The 14,200-nt window shown below is 45.0% G+C and overlaps 1 protein-coding gene across 1 annotated transcript; it reads left to right on the forward strand.

The window, feature by feature from the left end:
- The first annotated feature begins 490 nt into the window (after positions 1-490).
- On the forward strand, positions 491-14,200 carry HNRNPU (heterogeneous nuclear ribonucleoprotein U). The gene is made up of 14 exons (XM_037391176.1): positions 491-1,452; positions 2,390-2,501; positions 2,621-2,694; positions 4,909-5,048; positions 6,604-6,703; positions 7,829-7,941; positions 8,333-8,596; positions 8,857-8,976; positions 9,489-9,617; positions 9,987-10,155; positions 10,689-10,928; positions 11,309-11,511; positions 12,582-12,653; positions 13,071-14,200. The coding sequence occupies exons 1-14, from the start codon at positions 711-713 to the stop codon at positions 13,122-13,124; spliced, it is 2,532 nt and encodes an 843-aa protein (XP_037247073.1). The 5' UTR covers positions 491-710; the 3' UTR covers positions 13,125-14,200.

Genomic DNA, 14,200 nt, shown 5'->3' on the forward strand with positions numbered 1-14,200 from the left:
ACGCACTGTGCGGCCTAGGCCCGAGCCGGGCGCCGGGGCGGGGAAAGGAGCGGGCCTGCTGCGGGGCGGCGGCTGCCGGCGCGGGGCCCGGTGGTGTGGTGCCGTGTGTTCGGTGGTGCTGGCACCGGATCCGGGCGGCATCCACGCCAGCGGCCTGGGGGGGGGGGGGGTTGGGGGGCACGGTGCCCGTCCCGCCGGCGCGGCGCTGAGGGGACGAGAACGGCTTCCCGCGGCCGCCCGGCCAACATGGCGCGGGCGCGGCTGCGGAGCGGGGCGGGCGCGGGGGCAGAGCTGCTGCCGCCCTTCACGCTGCGCCCTGCGCGGCGCCGGCCGCGGAGCGGGGCCCCCCACGCGTGAAGGCGGCGGGTTTCGCGCGGCGCCGCTGCGCTCGGGTGGGTATTTACGGTACGGGCGCGCGCCGGCGGCCGTTACGGTATCGGGGAGGGAGGGGGGGGAGGAGGGACGACGTGCGCGGGGGCGGGGCGGGCAGTGCTGCGTGCTCGGCCCCGCGAGGCGCGTCTCCCTCGCGAGCTCGGTGAAAGGATTTGGCGCCAGGCGGGTCCGCTCTGCAGCTGCCGCAGCCGCACGAACCAGCCGCGCCACCCACCCAGCCGCCTCCCGCCGGGGCCTCGACCCAGCGCCGCCGCCGCCGTCCGCCCCAGCACAGCGTCGCCCTCCCCCCGCCGCCCAGGGATCGAGCCGCCGCCGCCATGAGCTGCTCGCCCGTGAACGTGAAGAAGCTGAAGGTGTCGGAGCTGAAGGAGGAGCTGAAAAAGCGGCGCCTCTCCGATAAGGGCCTCAAGGCCGAGCTCATGGAGCGGCTCCAGGCCGCGCTAGACCAAGAGGAGGCCGGCGGGGGAGGCCCCGCCAGCAGCGCAGTCGAGCCTGGCAACGGCAGCATGGAGGGGGAGGCGGCCGAGAGCGGCGGGGGCGCCTCGCAGCTCCACCAGGGGGGAGGCCCCGACCAGGCCGCGGCCTCCACCGCGGAGGACGACGACGAGGAAGGGCTGGAGGCCGCCGATGGCGACGCCATGGAGCTGGGCGAGGAGAACGGCGAGCGGGCGGGGGCCGGGGGCGGCCCCATGGAAGAGGAGGCGGGCGGCGAGGAGGAGGAAGAGGAGGAGGAGGAGGATGAGAACGGAGACGACCAGGGATTCCAGGAGGGGGAGGACGAGCTCGCCGACGAGGAGGAGGCTGCGGCCGGGGACGCCAACGGGCACGGGGAGCAGCAGCCGCAGCAGCCCCAGCCGCAGCCGCAGCAGCAGCCCCCGCCGCTCCTCCAGCCACGCGGCGCCGCCAAGGAAGCCCCCGGCAAAAGCGCCAGCGGCGCCTCGGGGCCCCCGGCGGCGGCCGCCTCCGGCCCGGCGGGCCCCGCCAAGCAGCAGCAGCAGCAGCAGAAGAAAGCGGAAGGCGGCGGTGGCGGCGGCCGCCCCGGGGCCCAGGCCACCGGGGGTGAGTGTGCGCGGCAGGGAGGGGGGAAAGGCCGTTAATCCCATCCCCCCGTCGCGGGAGCTCCCATGGGGGGGGGGGGGGGGGGGGGTGACGGCCGGGAGGGCGGTTTCCGGGGCGCGGGCGCGACGGCGGCGCCTCCAGCGCCCCTCGCGTGCTGCCGCGCGGGCCCCGCGGCGCGAGCAGGGGCGCGGGTCCCGCGAGGGGCCGCCGCGCGGAGGAGGAGGAGGAGGGGCCGCGGCGGGGGGAGGTGCGGGGAAGGGGCCGCGGCGGCGGGCCCGGGGGGGGGGGGGAGGGGGGAGGGGTGGCGGCGGAGGGGCCGCTGGGGCGCGCTGTATTGTGCTGAGGAGCGCTGGGCGGCGTGACGTCACTTCCGGCCTGGCCGCTGCACGGGATGGCGTTGGGAAGGCCGGGTACAATGGAGGCGGGAGGAGGCGGAATCCCTTCCCTGCAGGCAGCCGGGCGGCGCGGCCCCGCGCGGGGCTCCCGCCGGGCTGCCGGGAGGAGGCGCAGTCGTGCGGATCGCGCGGTGTCCTTGCGAGCGGCCGGGAATGTCCTGCGGGGGGGGGGGGGGCGGCATGGCGGCGCGGGAGGGTTTTGTGTTGCCTCCCCCCCCCCCCCCCCCCCGCGATTTTTTTTTTTTTTTTTTTTTTTAATATCATTATTTTTTCCCTTCTCCGTCTGGCTTTTCTGTGAGGATATTAACATCGAGGAGTGTACCAGCACTCGAGATAAAGCGATTTAGCAGACGAATTTTGAGTCTTTACAGAAAATTCCAGAGGCGTGTTTTTATCTTGGTACAAAGAAAAATTCTTCTTTAGGCTACTTTGCTCATGCTGTAGGTTCTTAACGGTTTCCAAGCTGGAACCATTGTATAGGACTTCATTCCCGATTAAAGAATCACTGCGTGTAATTAAAATAAATCATTATTCTCTTACAGGAGACACTAAAACGGAACAAAAACCTGGTGAAAAGAAGAGAGGAGTGAAGAGACCACGTGAAGACCATGGCCGTGGATATTTTGAATACATTGAAGAAAATAAATACAGCAGGTAAATGAGCATGATGCTGGGCAGCGTTTTTGGTAAAGAGAAGTGAACTGCAGAAATGTGTAATTTAGCAGTGTGAAAATGCATGTAGCTTTATTATCCTTCGGTTTTGTTTTCCTCAGGGCCAAGTCCCCTCAACCACCTGTTGAAGAAGAAGATGAACATTTTGATGATACAGTGGTTTGTCTTGACACTTGTGAGTAAAACATGCTTTCATCTTAAAACCACACTTTCTGAAATGTGGGGTGAATACATTTCTTGTCTTCCATTACTAAATAACTTCTAGGGAAAAAAAAAAACCCTACTAGAAAAGGTGTTTCCACTCATTTTCAGTATAGAAAAGAACAGAAGCGTATATAGGTCTTTATATTAGCAGTGATAAGCTTGGGTTTTCCATGAAGCTTGTGATACCATAGAGTTTTCTGAGCAGATCTTAACCAGAACACTAATCTAGCCTGAAAAGCAAGGTGGCAAGTGTAGAGTGAGCACAGAACACCCTGGAAACAGCTTCAGAAACCAATGATAACAGCACACGAGCTTTTCACCTTTTCAGAAAGTCCTGAGAGTCAGTAGTGGAGGTAGTTGTAGCAGTGGTATTTGAAAAGTGAGGTTGGTGCATAACTTGCTGAGGCCCTGTTTACATGTCGGCCAGCAGAGCATATTTCCACATTTTCTGGTAAATTTAACAAAAATATCAGGTAAGACCTCCTTTAAAAGTGACCCATTCATGCAACCTGGGAGTTTGCAGAGCAGGGGGCTGATTTGTGCAAATAGGATGGCAGAGAGAATTGGTCACAAGGGCATAGAAATCGAAAAATACCTAGAAACAGTGGGTTTGATTTTGAGGCAGATTACAAGTGCCACTGTTAGTGGTGAAGTACCATGACTGGGGCAGAGCTGACGTTTGTGTTCTGGAGGGTAAGTAAAGGCTTAGTGTGGTATTAGAAATCTTGAATAAGTGATGCTGGAATTTACTGGATTCTTAAAGTGCCACAGAAGGAAAGCTTAAATTTTGGTGTTGTCTGGCATATTTGCCAGTAGTTAGGGCAGTTTTTTCCCAATAAATGTTTGAAATTAAGGAGCTGTTAGTTCATAGCCAAGTAAATTGCGGAAAATGCCATCCTTGACACTTTGGTAACTAAATCTCAAGTATTAGCTGCTAACTTGGTGAGCAGCCACCTTTGTGGGAGCTGCTCACTTTTGCAATAACTGAGTAGTGACTACTTTTCATTATTTCTAGTAGAAAGTTTTGTTACTGGGCAAACTTTAAATCACAGTGTGTCGCTAGACTGCTCAGAGATCAGAATCAAACATAGCTTTAAGACTGAATTGCATAACAACTTGGCATGCTTTTTTCTGGACCGTAATGATCCAGACAAATAAGAGGTTTAGCACTCAAGCGCTTTTTATTACCAGTGTCTTACAAGGAAGCTGGAACTACCAATTCTGCTCTCATTTGTTGTTCCAAAAGTAAACCTGCATGGGTGGGTTTCCTCTCTGTAATTTTATCTGGTTTCAGGTGACAAATAGAAGTACTAATGAGAATACACTTGGATCGCAAATACTGTAGTTGCAACTGGGGATGGCTGTATGCAAACAAAATCATGCATGACAGTTACAGTAATACAGGGAAGAACGCATTTTCGGGTACTTGGGCTGCGTGCTGATTTTATACCAGGGCAGAACAACTCATCCCGTGCTCGTTTTGCTCCTTGTAACTCTCGAATAAGTTTGGAGTTTCTTCTCTAGGTTCTTTGGTCTGGCGCATTGAAGTGCTATATCCTGCACCTTGTCTTACCATTTTGTATTGTCTTTTTGAAACCTACTAGAAGATTAATTTGAAATTTCATGGTATGCAGCTCTGAGGATGCCTGTAAAACAGGGATTCCACTTAAGTTCTGAGAGCGGTAGGTGAATTCATAGTGCGGGTAGTGTTTCTTAGGTAAGATAGGTTCTCTTACCACATTCTGTGTTTTTAACCTATATGCACTTGACTTAACTGATTTCATTTTAATTGGCTTAATCTAATTGGACTTGCTAATTGACTATATTAACCAAAGACAGTACTACTTTCAGTACTTAAACAAAAATACTTTGTGTTCCTATTTACTTCTCAGCTGCCTTTAGGTTTGGGCATGGGGGGTATGAAGGCTTCAAAAAGGTATCTAGCAAATAATGCAGAGAGCACAATGCAGGTTCCTCTGCTCTGCGTTGACGGAAATACCCAACGTATTTGGCTGAGCTTCAGTCTGTAGCTCCATCTAGGCTTTCCTGAAAGGTGCTGAGCACTTGCTGGCGGTTTGTCTTCAAAATCACCTTTGAAAGCTGAAATCAACCTTTAATGCATAAACTTGGACAACTGTACTTTATGTTGTAACTCAAGTAAAGAGAATGATTTTTATGTTGGCAGATAACTGTGACCTGCATTTTAAAATCTCAAGAGACCGGTTTAGTGCTTCCTCTCTGACCATGGAAAGCTTTGCTTTCCTTTGGGCTGGAGGGAGAGCCTCCTATGGAGTTTCCAAAGGCAAAGTCTGCTTTGAGATGAAGGTGAGTTAAACCGATGTTTTATGGGAAACTGTTTTGCATGCTTAAATAGAATGTTCTTTATACTTGACAGGTTTTGTGGACTTAGCTGAAACTAATTCAGGTGAACAGGACTTTCAGAAGGCCTCTGATGAGCCTGTGAAATGGTTCATGATAAAAGGTGGCTCAATTTGCAGAACTGCTTTCTCTTCTATAAGAACTTTGATTTAACAAAAAAAAAAGCTTGCATTTGCCCTGAATGTATAACTTCTAGTCTCATTTTTGAATCAATAATTTATTTGGCGCCTCATGTATCAACACTTTAAGAATTTTGATGTTCGCTAGTCAGAAGTTTGCTTGTACTTTCAGAAGATTACAGAAAGCTTGGCTTCTTTTAAAAAGGGAATATAAATTATCCCAGCAGTCCTTTTTTCTGTTCCTGCTTAGTCTGAGTTTGACCTGCTCTAAGCAGGGATTTAGGCTAGATGACCTCCAGAGGTCCCTTCCAAGCTGAATAAGTCTGACTTGCAAACACGGTGAATGGGAGTGTTTAGCAGGTACTTGCATTTTGGGAGCAAGAGTTCTCCTAAATGATAAGAACACTCTTTGTCAATCAGCCTTGTAATAAACAGATTTCTCCTTTGTTGATTAAAGGATAACAGGAAGTACAAAGCCTGACTTTTTTCCCCTGACTTAACAGTGTTAAAGGCTGCTTTGCATATGATGTGCCTGTGTATATAATGCTTACTCTGTTCTATCCCTCTAGTGCTTTCAAATACACCCCCTATGGTGAGGAGTGGGTAGTGATCCCATTCTTCATGCTCTTGCATCGAGTGACTTCTGTGTCTGTTGGTACCCCTAACTTTTAGAAGGCCAATGAAGTGAAATTGATGTCAGTATTTATTGCCCTGTTCACTTTCAAATCAGTTTCACCTCAGTCACCTGACTTGAATAGTTGTGGAAAACTGGTAGATGCTGATCAGTTTTTCACTTTAGTTTGGTGAAGTTTGTAAAGGCTGTTAGAAAATAGCTGGTTGCCTACAGACTCCAGTGCTTTTAGGTGTTTGGGTTTTTTTAATCTGGTTGTGTTGTTTGGAAGCTGGCAGCTTGCCCAGGAAGTCTGCTTAATGTGGAAAGGGAGGAGTATAATATTTTCCCCAGTCTATATAAAACCATTTCTTAGTACATCATCATATTTTACTGGCAGAGTAGTTTACTGTTAACCCCAAGTTTATGGCATTTATTTAATATATATATATATACACATCTTGCTTGTGATTTTAATACGGTATCAAAAAGATTAAGGCTTTTGTCTGCTGAGAGGGACGGCTCTGGCTTTGAGGTGCTTTGAAGGTATATGGTATCTTGCATCTTCATTGCCCCACGAGGAGATGAAACTATTTAGCCATTGGCTTGTGGTTTCACATACTTAAGCATGTTTTATTTTTGCAGAAGGTGATTGCTCAGACTTAGCAAAGATTTAACCAAAGTGTAAAGGTTCCAGATGTTGCCTTTGTGTTCCCGTCTTGTTACTGTCTAATAAATACTACGTACCTTTTCATGAATAATTTAAAAATAGGTTACAGAAAAGATTCCTGTTAAACACCTGTATACAAAAGACATTGACATACATGAAGTACGAGTTGGCTGGTCACTGAACACAAGTGGAATGTTGCTTGGTAAGTAAGACTTGAACATTTGATTATTTTTGTGTTACTGTGTGCATGGTTGAAGTTTTAAGGTTTTTTTCTTAGCAGATGGGAAAAGCTTAGTGACTCTAATTCGTGTGTTTTGAAAAGTGGTCTTGAATTGTTCAGTGAACATGGTGCAAGAAAGTTTATTATTTGGAACAAATAAAATGGTTAAGTATTTGGGCCTGTAAGGAGTACGTGATTTGAGAGTTAATTCTTTTAGTGGTCAGGTATGGGTTGTGGGAGAACATTCTGGAAGACCTGACAAGATTAAGGATTTCTCCTTTTCTTGTAGCATCATAAAATAGGAAGAGGGTTTTTCTTGCTGGCCCTTTTCCACTTCCTGCCCCTCCCCCCACTTCTTTTTTGAAGTGTGGGGCATGGTGTAAGATTGAACCAGTGAAGAAAAAATCCTGGATAACTACATTGTCATCCTTTTGGCTTGGGGGGAGAATCCTCATTTCTGAAAGTAGCTAAGGAGAAAGTAGTAGGATTTCATTACCTATATGGGAACTGATCATAATGGTTTTGATAGCTGATACCTGCTGCTGAGATGCATCTTTGTGGGAAATGTAAATTAATTGGTATGTTCTGACAGCAGCAGCAGCTTTATAGTTAAGCACTTAAGTTTCACCTGAATCCTTGTGGTTGATGCTTCCTGTTAGCTTGTTCCTTGCAGCTTCATCCTCAGCTGTTGCATAGCAGACATTCAGCCTAAACTCCCTTTTAAAATGGGGAGGGGTAAGTGTTACTGGAGACTAAAGTCAGAAAGCCTTTCTGACTAACTACGCTGCAGGTACACTGATACATAATCAGGTCTTTAAAAATGCTTGCTCATGTCTTTATCTGGCAGTTCAGTTTTATGTCAACATGAATCTGGAACCAGCAGCATGAGGCTTTTAAAACTGGGATGGGGAGATGCTGCTGTTCCATCTCAAGTGATAGTATTTGTGAATAAAAGAATGAGCTGTAGCTCTTTGGGGGTCATGGCTTGTTTTGGCATGAATAAGAACATTCTGAACAGCAGCTTACTTAAGTAGCTGTGAAGTGATTGTATTTCTAGAAGGGTAGGTGAAAATGCCTCTTTTTAATAAGTTTAAATTATTTCTTCAGGTGAAGAAGAATTTTCTTATGGGTATTCTCTAAAAGGAATAAAGACATGCAATTGTGAGACTGAAGACTTTGGTGAGAAGTTTGATGAAAATGATGTGATTGGATGTTTTGCTGTAAGTTTTCACTTAATATTTTCTTTTGAGGAAAAACACCCTTGAATTTTTAGCCTGCTTTATGAGAAGCAGTAAATCAAACACAGAGAAACTTGGAGCAAGAGAGAGTATTTAACATAGGGAGGAGGTAGAAAGAGCAGGTATTGCCTACCAGCAGTGACTGCTGTCAACATGTCAAGATCACATATGCACAGACAAATGTGTTTAAAGCTTTTAAAAAAAAAAAGAATCTTAAACAAGATGGTCGTTGCCAGTAACTTACTTTAAGACAACTTTTAAGTAGTTACTTTATGATGTAGCAGTGTATAGCCAACATAGTGATAAGACTAATAAAACTTTATAGAGCGAGGTGAGTAACTTTATCCAAACTAATGCTTTGTCTGAAAACCAGAATTTTGATGGTGACGAAGTGGAACTCTCATACTCCAAGAATGGACAAGAGCTTGGTGTTGCATTCAAAATAAGTAAGGAGGTTCTTGATGGGCGACCACTCTTCCCACATGTTCTCTGCCATAACTGTGCAGTTGAGTTCAACTTTGGTCAGAAGGAGGAACCTTACTTTCCTGTACCTGAAGAATACACCTTCATCCAGAAGGTCCCCCTGGAGGATAGGGTCCGAGGACCAAAGGGACCTGAGCAAAAGAAGGATTGCGAGGTAAGTTTCTTGGTGATAATCTGAAAGTTGTTAAAATAGATGAACAGAAGTGGTAGAGTTTAGGCAGACTGTTGTACACCACCACTCTGACCTTTTTGTTTGGGATCTTTAACACTTGGTATCCTGTGACCCTTCACACACATACATAACCCCAGTGCCCCTGCGAGCCTCACTCGGTTTACATTAGGCTTGCTGGTCTAAGCTGAGTATTAAAGAAGAATCTTTGAACTAGTATCTCAAGTACAGATCTGTCGTCATAGGTGGTGATGATGATTGGCTTGCCTGGAGCTGGCAAGACTACATGGGTTACCAAACACGCAGCAGCAAATCCTGGGAAATACAACATTCTTGGGACAAATACTATTATGGACAAAATGATGGTAAGTGATAATACAGTATTTTGTTTGTTCATACATTAAAGACTTGCTGTAAACCTGAGGTCTTTGGCTACTATGGGATTCTTTTGTATCAAAGAAATACAAGAAACCAGCTACTGGTTAGCTAGAAGATTTTTATCTTGCTGGGCTGCTAACTTGTACATGGCACAGCAGGATTCTGAAGCTTTTTGTGGTACTACATAAGAAACAGTCAGCTGTTGTTGACTGTTTAAGTATCTCTATTTCTCTTTATGTTGCTGTCCTCAGAACATTTAGCTTTGACTTAGTGACGTGGTGAGTGTACCTTAGGTTCAGCTGTATTGATTCACCTAGAGTCTTTGTGTGTATAAAGCTCTTCTGTCTTTGGGAGGCTTTGGGAATTTCATTCAAAAGTTTGTAGCTGTGGCCTTGAATTTGAACAATCCTTGAAGCCAGGTGAAAAATACTTAGAAAAAAACCCCATCAGCCACATGTATCAGGGCTATTTTTTTTTAACTCTGGAAATCTCTCTGTAGGTTGCAGGTTTTAAGCGGCAGATGGCGGACACTGGAAAACTTAACACGCTGTTGCAGAGAGCTCCACAGTGTCTTGGAAAGTTCATTGAGATTGCAGCTCGTAAGAAGCGGAATTTCATTTTGGATCAGGTAGAAGCTTCAGTGACAAATGGTTAAGGAAATTGTTATAGGCTGTAGTGCAGTAATTAAATGGGATTAAAGTTACATTGTAATAGCAGTTGTTTCACTTACTGACTTACTACTCATTCAGGGGACGCAGAGTTGAGATATTACTACAAATGCTTGTGTGAACTTCTCTGGATTTATGGGATGTGGGAGGAATAGTGTTTTAACACGTGGATATGAGCTCGTAACTTTGCATTATGCAGCATCTTTATGTCCAGTTATTTGTAAACTTCATTGCAAGCTCTTGTAGAGGTGAAGTCTATACACCATAAGTTGACTTCCTTAACTCTTACAATGACAGCTACGTGTAGTAAGTTACTGCATTTTTTTCAGACAAATGTGTCTGCAGCTGCGCAGAGGAGAAAAATGTGCCTGTTTGCAGGCTTCCAGCGCAAAGCAGTTGTTGTTTGCCCAAAAGATGAAGACTACAAGCAAAGAACACAAAAGAAGGCAGAGGTGGAGGGAAAAGATCTTCCAGAGCATGCAGTTCTCAAAATGAAAGGCATGGAACATAATCCTATACTGTGTTTTAGGATGCTGAGTATCTGTTTAAAGGATTAAGTAAACGTGAAGTCTAAAAAATCACTTTATCTTAAACAGTTGTACTTAAACAAAACTGGAAGACTATTGTAACTTGTAGGATAACACTATATTGTGTTCCCTCTGCTGCAGTCCTTAACACTACTCAGTTATGCTGATATGCTTCATGCAGATGCACAAAGCTGTCTTGGCATAAAGTGCCCTATATAAGTGACATATTTGGCAGAAACTGGTATTCTGAGTGGAGGCTTATAAAAGAAAAAAAAGATACAGGCAGAATGTTTTCGAGGTTTGGAACAGTACTGGCAACTCCATGAAGACCTTTTTATTTCTTTTGTCACTGTTACATTTCTTAAATGCTCAAATTATGTAATTCTGTCCCTATGCTGAGGGAATGCAGGGGGTGGGAGGAAGAATGGGAGAAAGGTGGTTAAATTACGGCTTTGATTGTAGCTGAATGTAGATGCTGAATACTCAGTGTTTTTGCAATTATAGGGAACTTCACACTGCCAGAGGTAGCAGAATGTTTTGATGAAATAATCTATGTAGAGTTGCAAAAAGAAGAAGCTCAGAAGCTTTTGGAACAATATAAAGAAGAAAGTAAGAAATCTCTTCCACCAGAAAAGAAGCAGAACACTGGCTCAAAGAAGAACAAGAAGAGCAATAAAAATCAATTTAATAGGGGTCAGAGAGGACGTGGAGGATTCAACATGCGGGGCAACTTCAGAGGAGGAGGTGAGCCTAGAAATAAGCCAGTCAGTTTTGGAGGTTTCTGCTGCTGGAGGAGGGGAAGGTCTGTAGCAATTAGTACAAAGTGAGTTGTCCAACTTGTGAAGTGAGGATTGGCAGAGTCCTGGATGACGCTGTTCACGTGGCTTGAGGCCCAGCTTTCAGTTTTTATGTTAGTTTTGGTGTTCACTTGTGTACCAGACTGTGTTGGGGTGTGTGTGTGTGCGTAAGTGTCATGTTAAAAATACCATTTTTTTTTTCACTCTGAGCAGGTGACTTAATATTTTCGTTGACATCTGTACCATCATTATTTTGAAAAATAATCTTTACCTAAGAAATACTTAAGACCTAACAATTACTTGATTGAAGTAACTCTTTCCCTGCAGTCCCTGGCAATCGTGGTGGATACAACAGGAGGGGAGGCAACATGCCTCAGCGAGGTGGTGGAGGTGGCGGTGGCGGCGGTGGCAGCAGTGGTGCAGTTGGCTACCCATATCCTCGTGGCCCTGTCTTTCCAAGCAGAGGTGGCTACTCAAACAGAGGAAACTATAACAGAGGTGGAATGCCCAACAGGGGAAACTACAACCAGGTGATGCTTTCGGGGGGCAATGGTTTTTTTTTGGATTTTTGGATGATGTTAGAAAGGTTTGGTGGCTGTGAATAACCTCAGACTTGGTTGTGGTACTACGCTAATCCCACACGAAAAGGCCTGGCTTTGTAGTTCAGTGTATGTGCCCAGAGCTCTGAATGTTGGCGTGAGAAACACTGATGCTGACTGTTTAAAAGATGAAGATTTTTTTTTAGGGGGTGTTTTGATTTTTCTTTATTATTTTTTTTCCGTCTCTCCACATAGTAGTAACCGTTGTTTAGCCTTAGGGTTAAGGTATATCTTTAACAAGCATTTGGGGAACTTTCTGGAAGTAGCTCTGGAGAGAGTCTTTGTTTTGGTGTCTGGTATCAAACACAACTGGTAAAGACATACTGGTGATGGAATATCAGTGGAAGTATTTGAAAACATAATTTGGATTACTGCAGAGCCAGCAGATGGAGCCCAAGCCAGTAACCATGGCTCTGGCCTGTCTGATGCTGACAAACAGGGGAAATGCAATATTTTATCTACTGGTGTCATTGTCCTTTGGTTTTTGTACCATAACTTTTATTTGAAGTTCTGTGGACTAGCTCTTCTTCTATTTTCAGTTGTGTGACCCATATCCCTTTGTCTGATCAGATAACACATCCTTATAGCAACTACCGCCTTTCCTAACTAAAAATAGGCAAGCTCTTGTATTTTTAGTTGTCCTGCTGCAGTTTAGCAGCTGGAAATAGGGTGAGTGAAAACTAGATTAGCTGGCTTTCCAGACCACTGGCAACAAGAGTTTGAGCTGGCTTATTAATTCCAAGGTTCTTGCCCCGTGTTTAAGGCACAGTTCTTCAGAGGGGGGAAACCGTTTGTATCCTAGTGTTTTTCAGGGAGGTTATGGTTTTGGGGGGGTTGTTTGGTTTTTAACCTGTTACCTTGCATTTGAAAGATTCTGTATGGTGTGTGGTGTTTTGGTGGCAATACAAGGATCGTTACTAGTTTTGCAAGATTACGAAGATTGTTACACTTTTGAAAAATCTGTATAGGTGGAGTAATTAAAAACCATTGTCCTCTTGCAGAACTTCAGAGGAAGGGGAAATAATCGTGGCTACAAAAACCAATCTCAGGGCTACAACCAGTGGCAGCAGGGTGTAAGTAGTCATAGCTTTACCTTTCCGCTGATTAACTTGAATGTTTCAAAACACTGTCTGTAGTAATTAATGTGTAATCAAAACTGGATAGCAAAATCTTCTAATGCTCGGTGATAGCGCTATAAATAGATTAAGTTTTGCACAGAAACTGGCTTGATGGTCTTGATATATCAAATATCAGCTACGGCTTATCGGTCTTCATGGTATGTAGTATTTGGCTTCACGTTACTACTGTGAAGTGAACTCTTTAACTGCCTTCGGTTCTTCAGGAACTTGCTGCTGTTTGAGAGGACTTGTAATCTGCTCAAGTTCCAGGAGAACTAGATGTTTGTTAAATGCTGCTTTTTTTTTTTCTGTAGTAAATGTAACCAGTATGTGATGACAGGTTAAAATTAACTATTTATCCATTTATTGCAGCAATTCTGGGGTCAGAAGCCATGGAGTCAGCATTATCACCAAGGATATTATTGAATACCCAAATAAATGAACTGATACATATTTCTTCAAAACCTTCACAAGAAGTCGACTGTTTTCTTTAGTAGGCTAACTTTTTAAACATTCCACAAGAGGAAGTGCCTGCGGGTTCCTTTTTTAGAAGCTTTGTGGGTTGATTTTTTTCTTTTCTTTTTTTGTACATTTTTAATTGCAGTTTTAAAGTGATTCGTAAGAGAACCTCAGCATTGTGCACGATAAGAGAATGTGTCAGTATTTCAGGGTTCTACATTTTATCTGTAAAATGTGACTTTTTTTTTACCACAACAAAAGTAAAACGTTGCTTTGTACCTGGTGTCTTTTTATTAAAAAATTTTCTCCTTTTTCCCCATTCCCCAATTTCTAAGAAACAGTCGTGAGTCATGTCACAATACGATAGAAATGTTAGCAACCAGATTCATATGGAGGCTCCTTAGCCCTCATAAATACCATGAGACTATGTAAAGCTCCATATTACACTCCATCCTCTCTGTGAAGCTTCTGGGTGGGGAGGGGAGGAGGGGGAGGTAAAAGTTTCTGGCAATAACTAGGACTTTTTTTTGTAACATTTGGAACTCAATAAGATGTTGGGGGCAAAGAGGAAACCTGGGGCTAAATAGCGAAGGTGGAGTGTATGTAGAAGCTCTTAAAGTTGTAAAACTTGGTTGCATTATTTGTGGAGGCTCAAACTTGTGAAGGTACAACACCATAATTTCTTTTCCATTTGTTCTGCATTTTGATTCTGAAAAGAAGCTGGCTTTGCCCATTTCTTATTAAACAAAACTTGTTGTAAATCCAGTTGTCTAATGGGATCTATATGAAGTTAGCTGTGTGTCTGTATAACTCTTTTTTCCCCACAAAATACTGTATACCTAGTGTGCTTGTAGTAGTTACTCCACCATTTTGTAAGCTAATGAAACTGTGAGTCACCCATTTTATATCTAATTTTTAATCATGTCAATTCTCAAATGGGTGTATCTCCTTAGCCTGCTGATTCCTTTTCTCTTTAAAGAAAGTGGGTGGAGAAATTTAACTCTAGACGTTTGTTTGCAATAAAATAAATTCATTTTACTCTT

This window comes from Falco rusticolus, chromosome 6 (genome assembly GCF_015220075.1).
Source record: "Falco rusticolus isolate bFalRus1 chromosome 6, bFalRus1.pri, whole genome shotgun sequence".
Classification (NCBI taxonomy): Eukaryota; Metazoa; Chordata; class Aves; order Falconiformes; family Falconidae; genus Falco; species Falco rusticolus.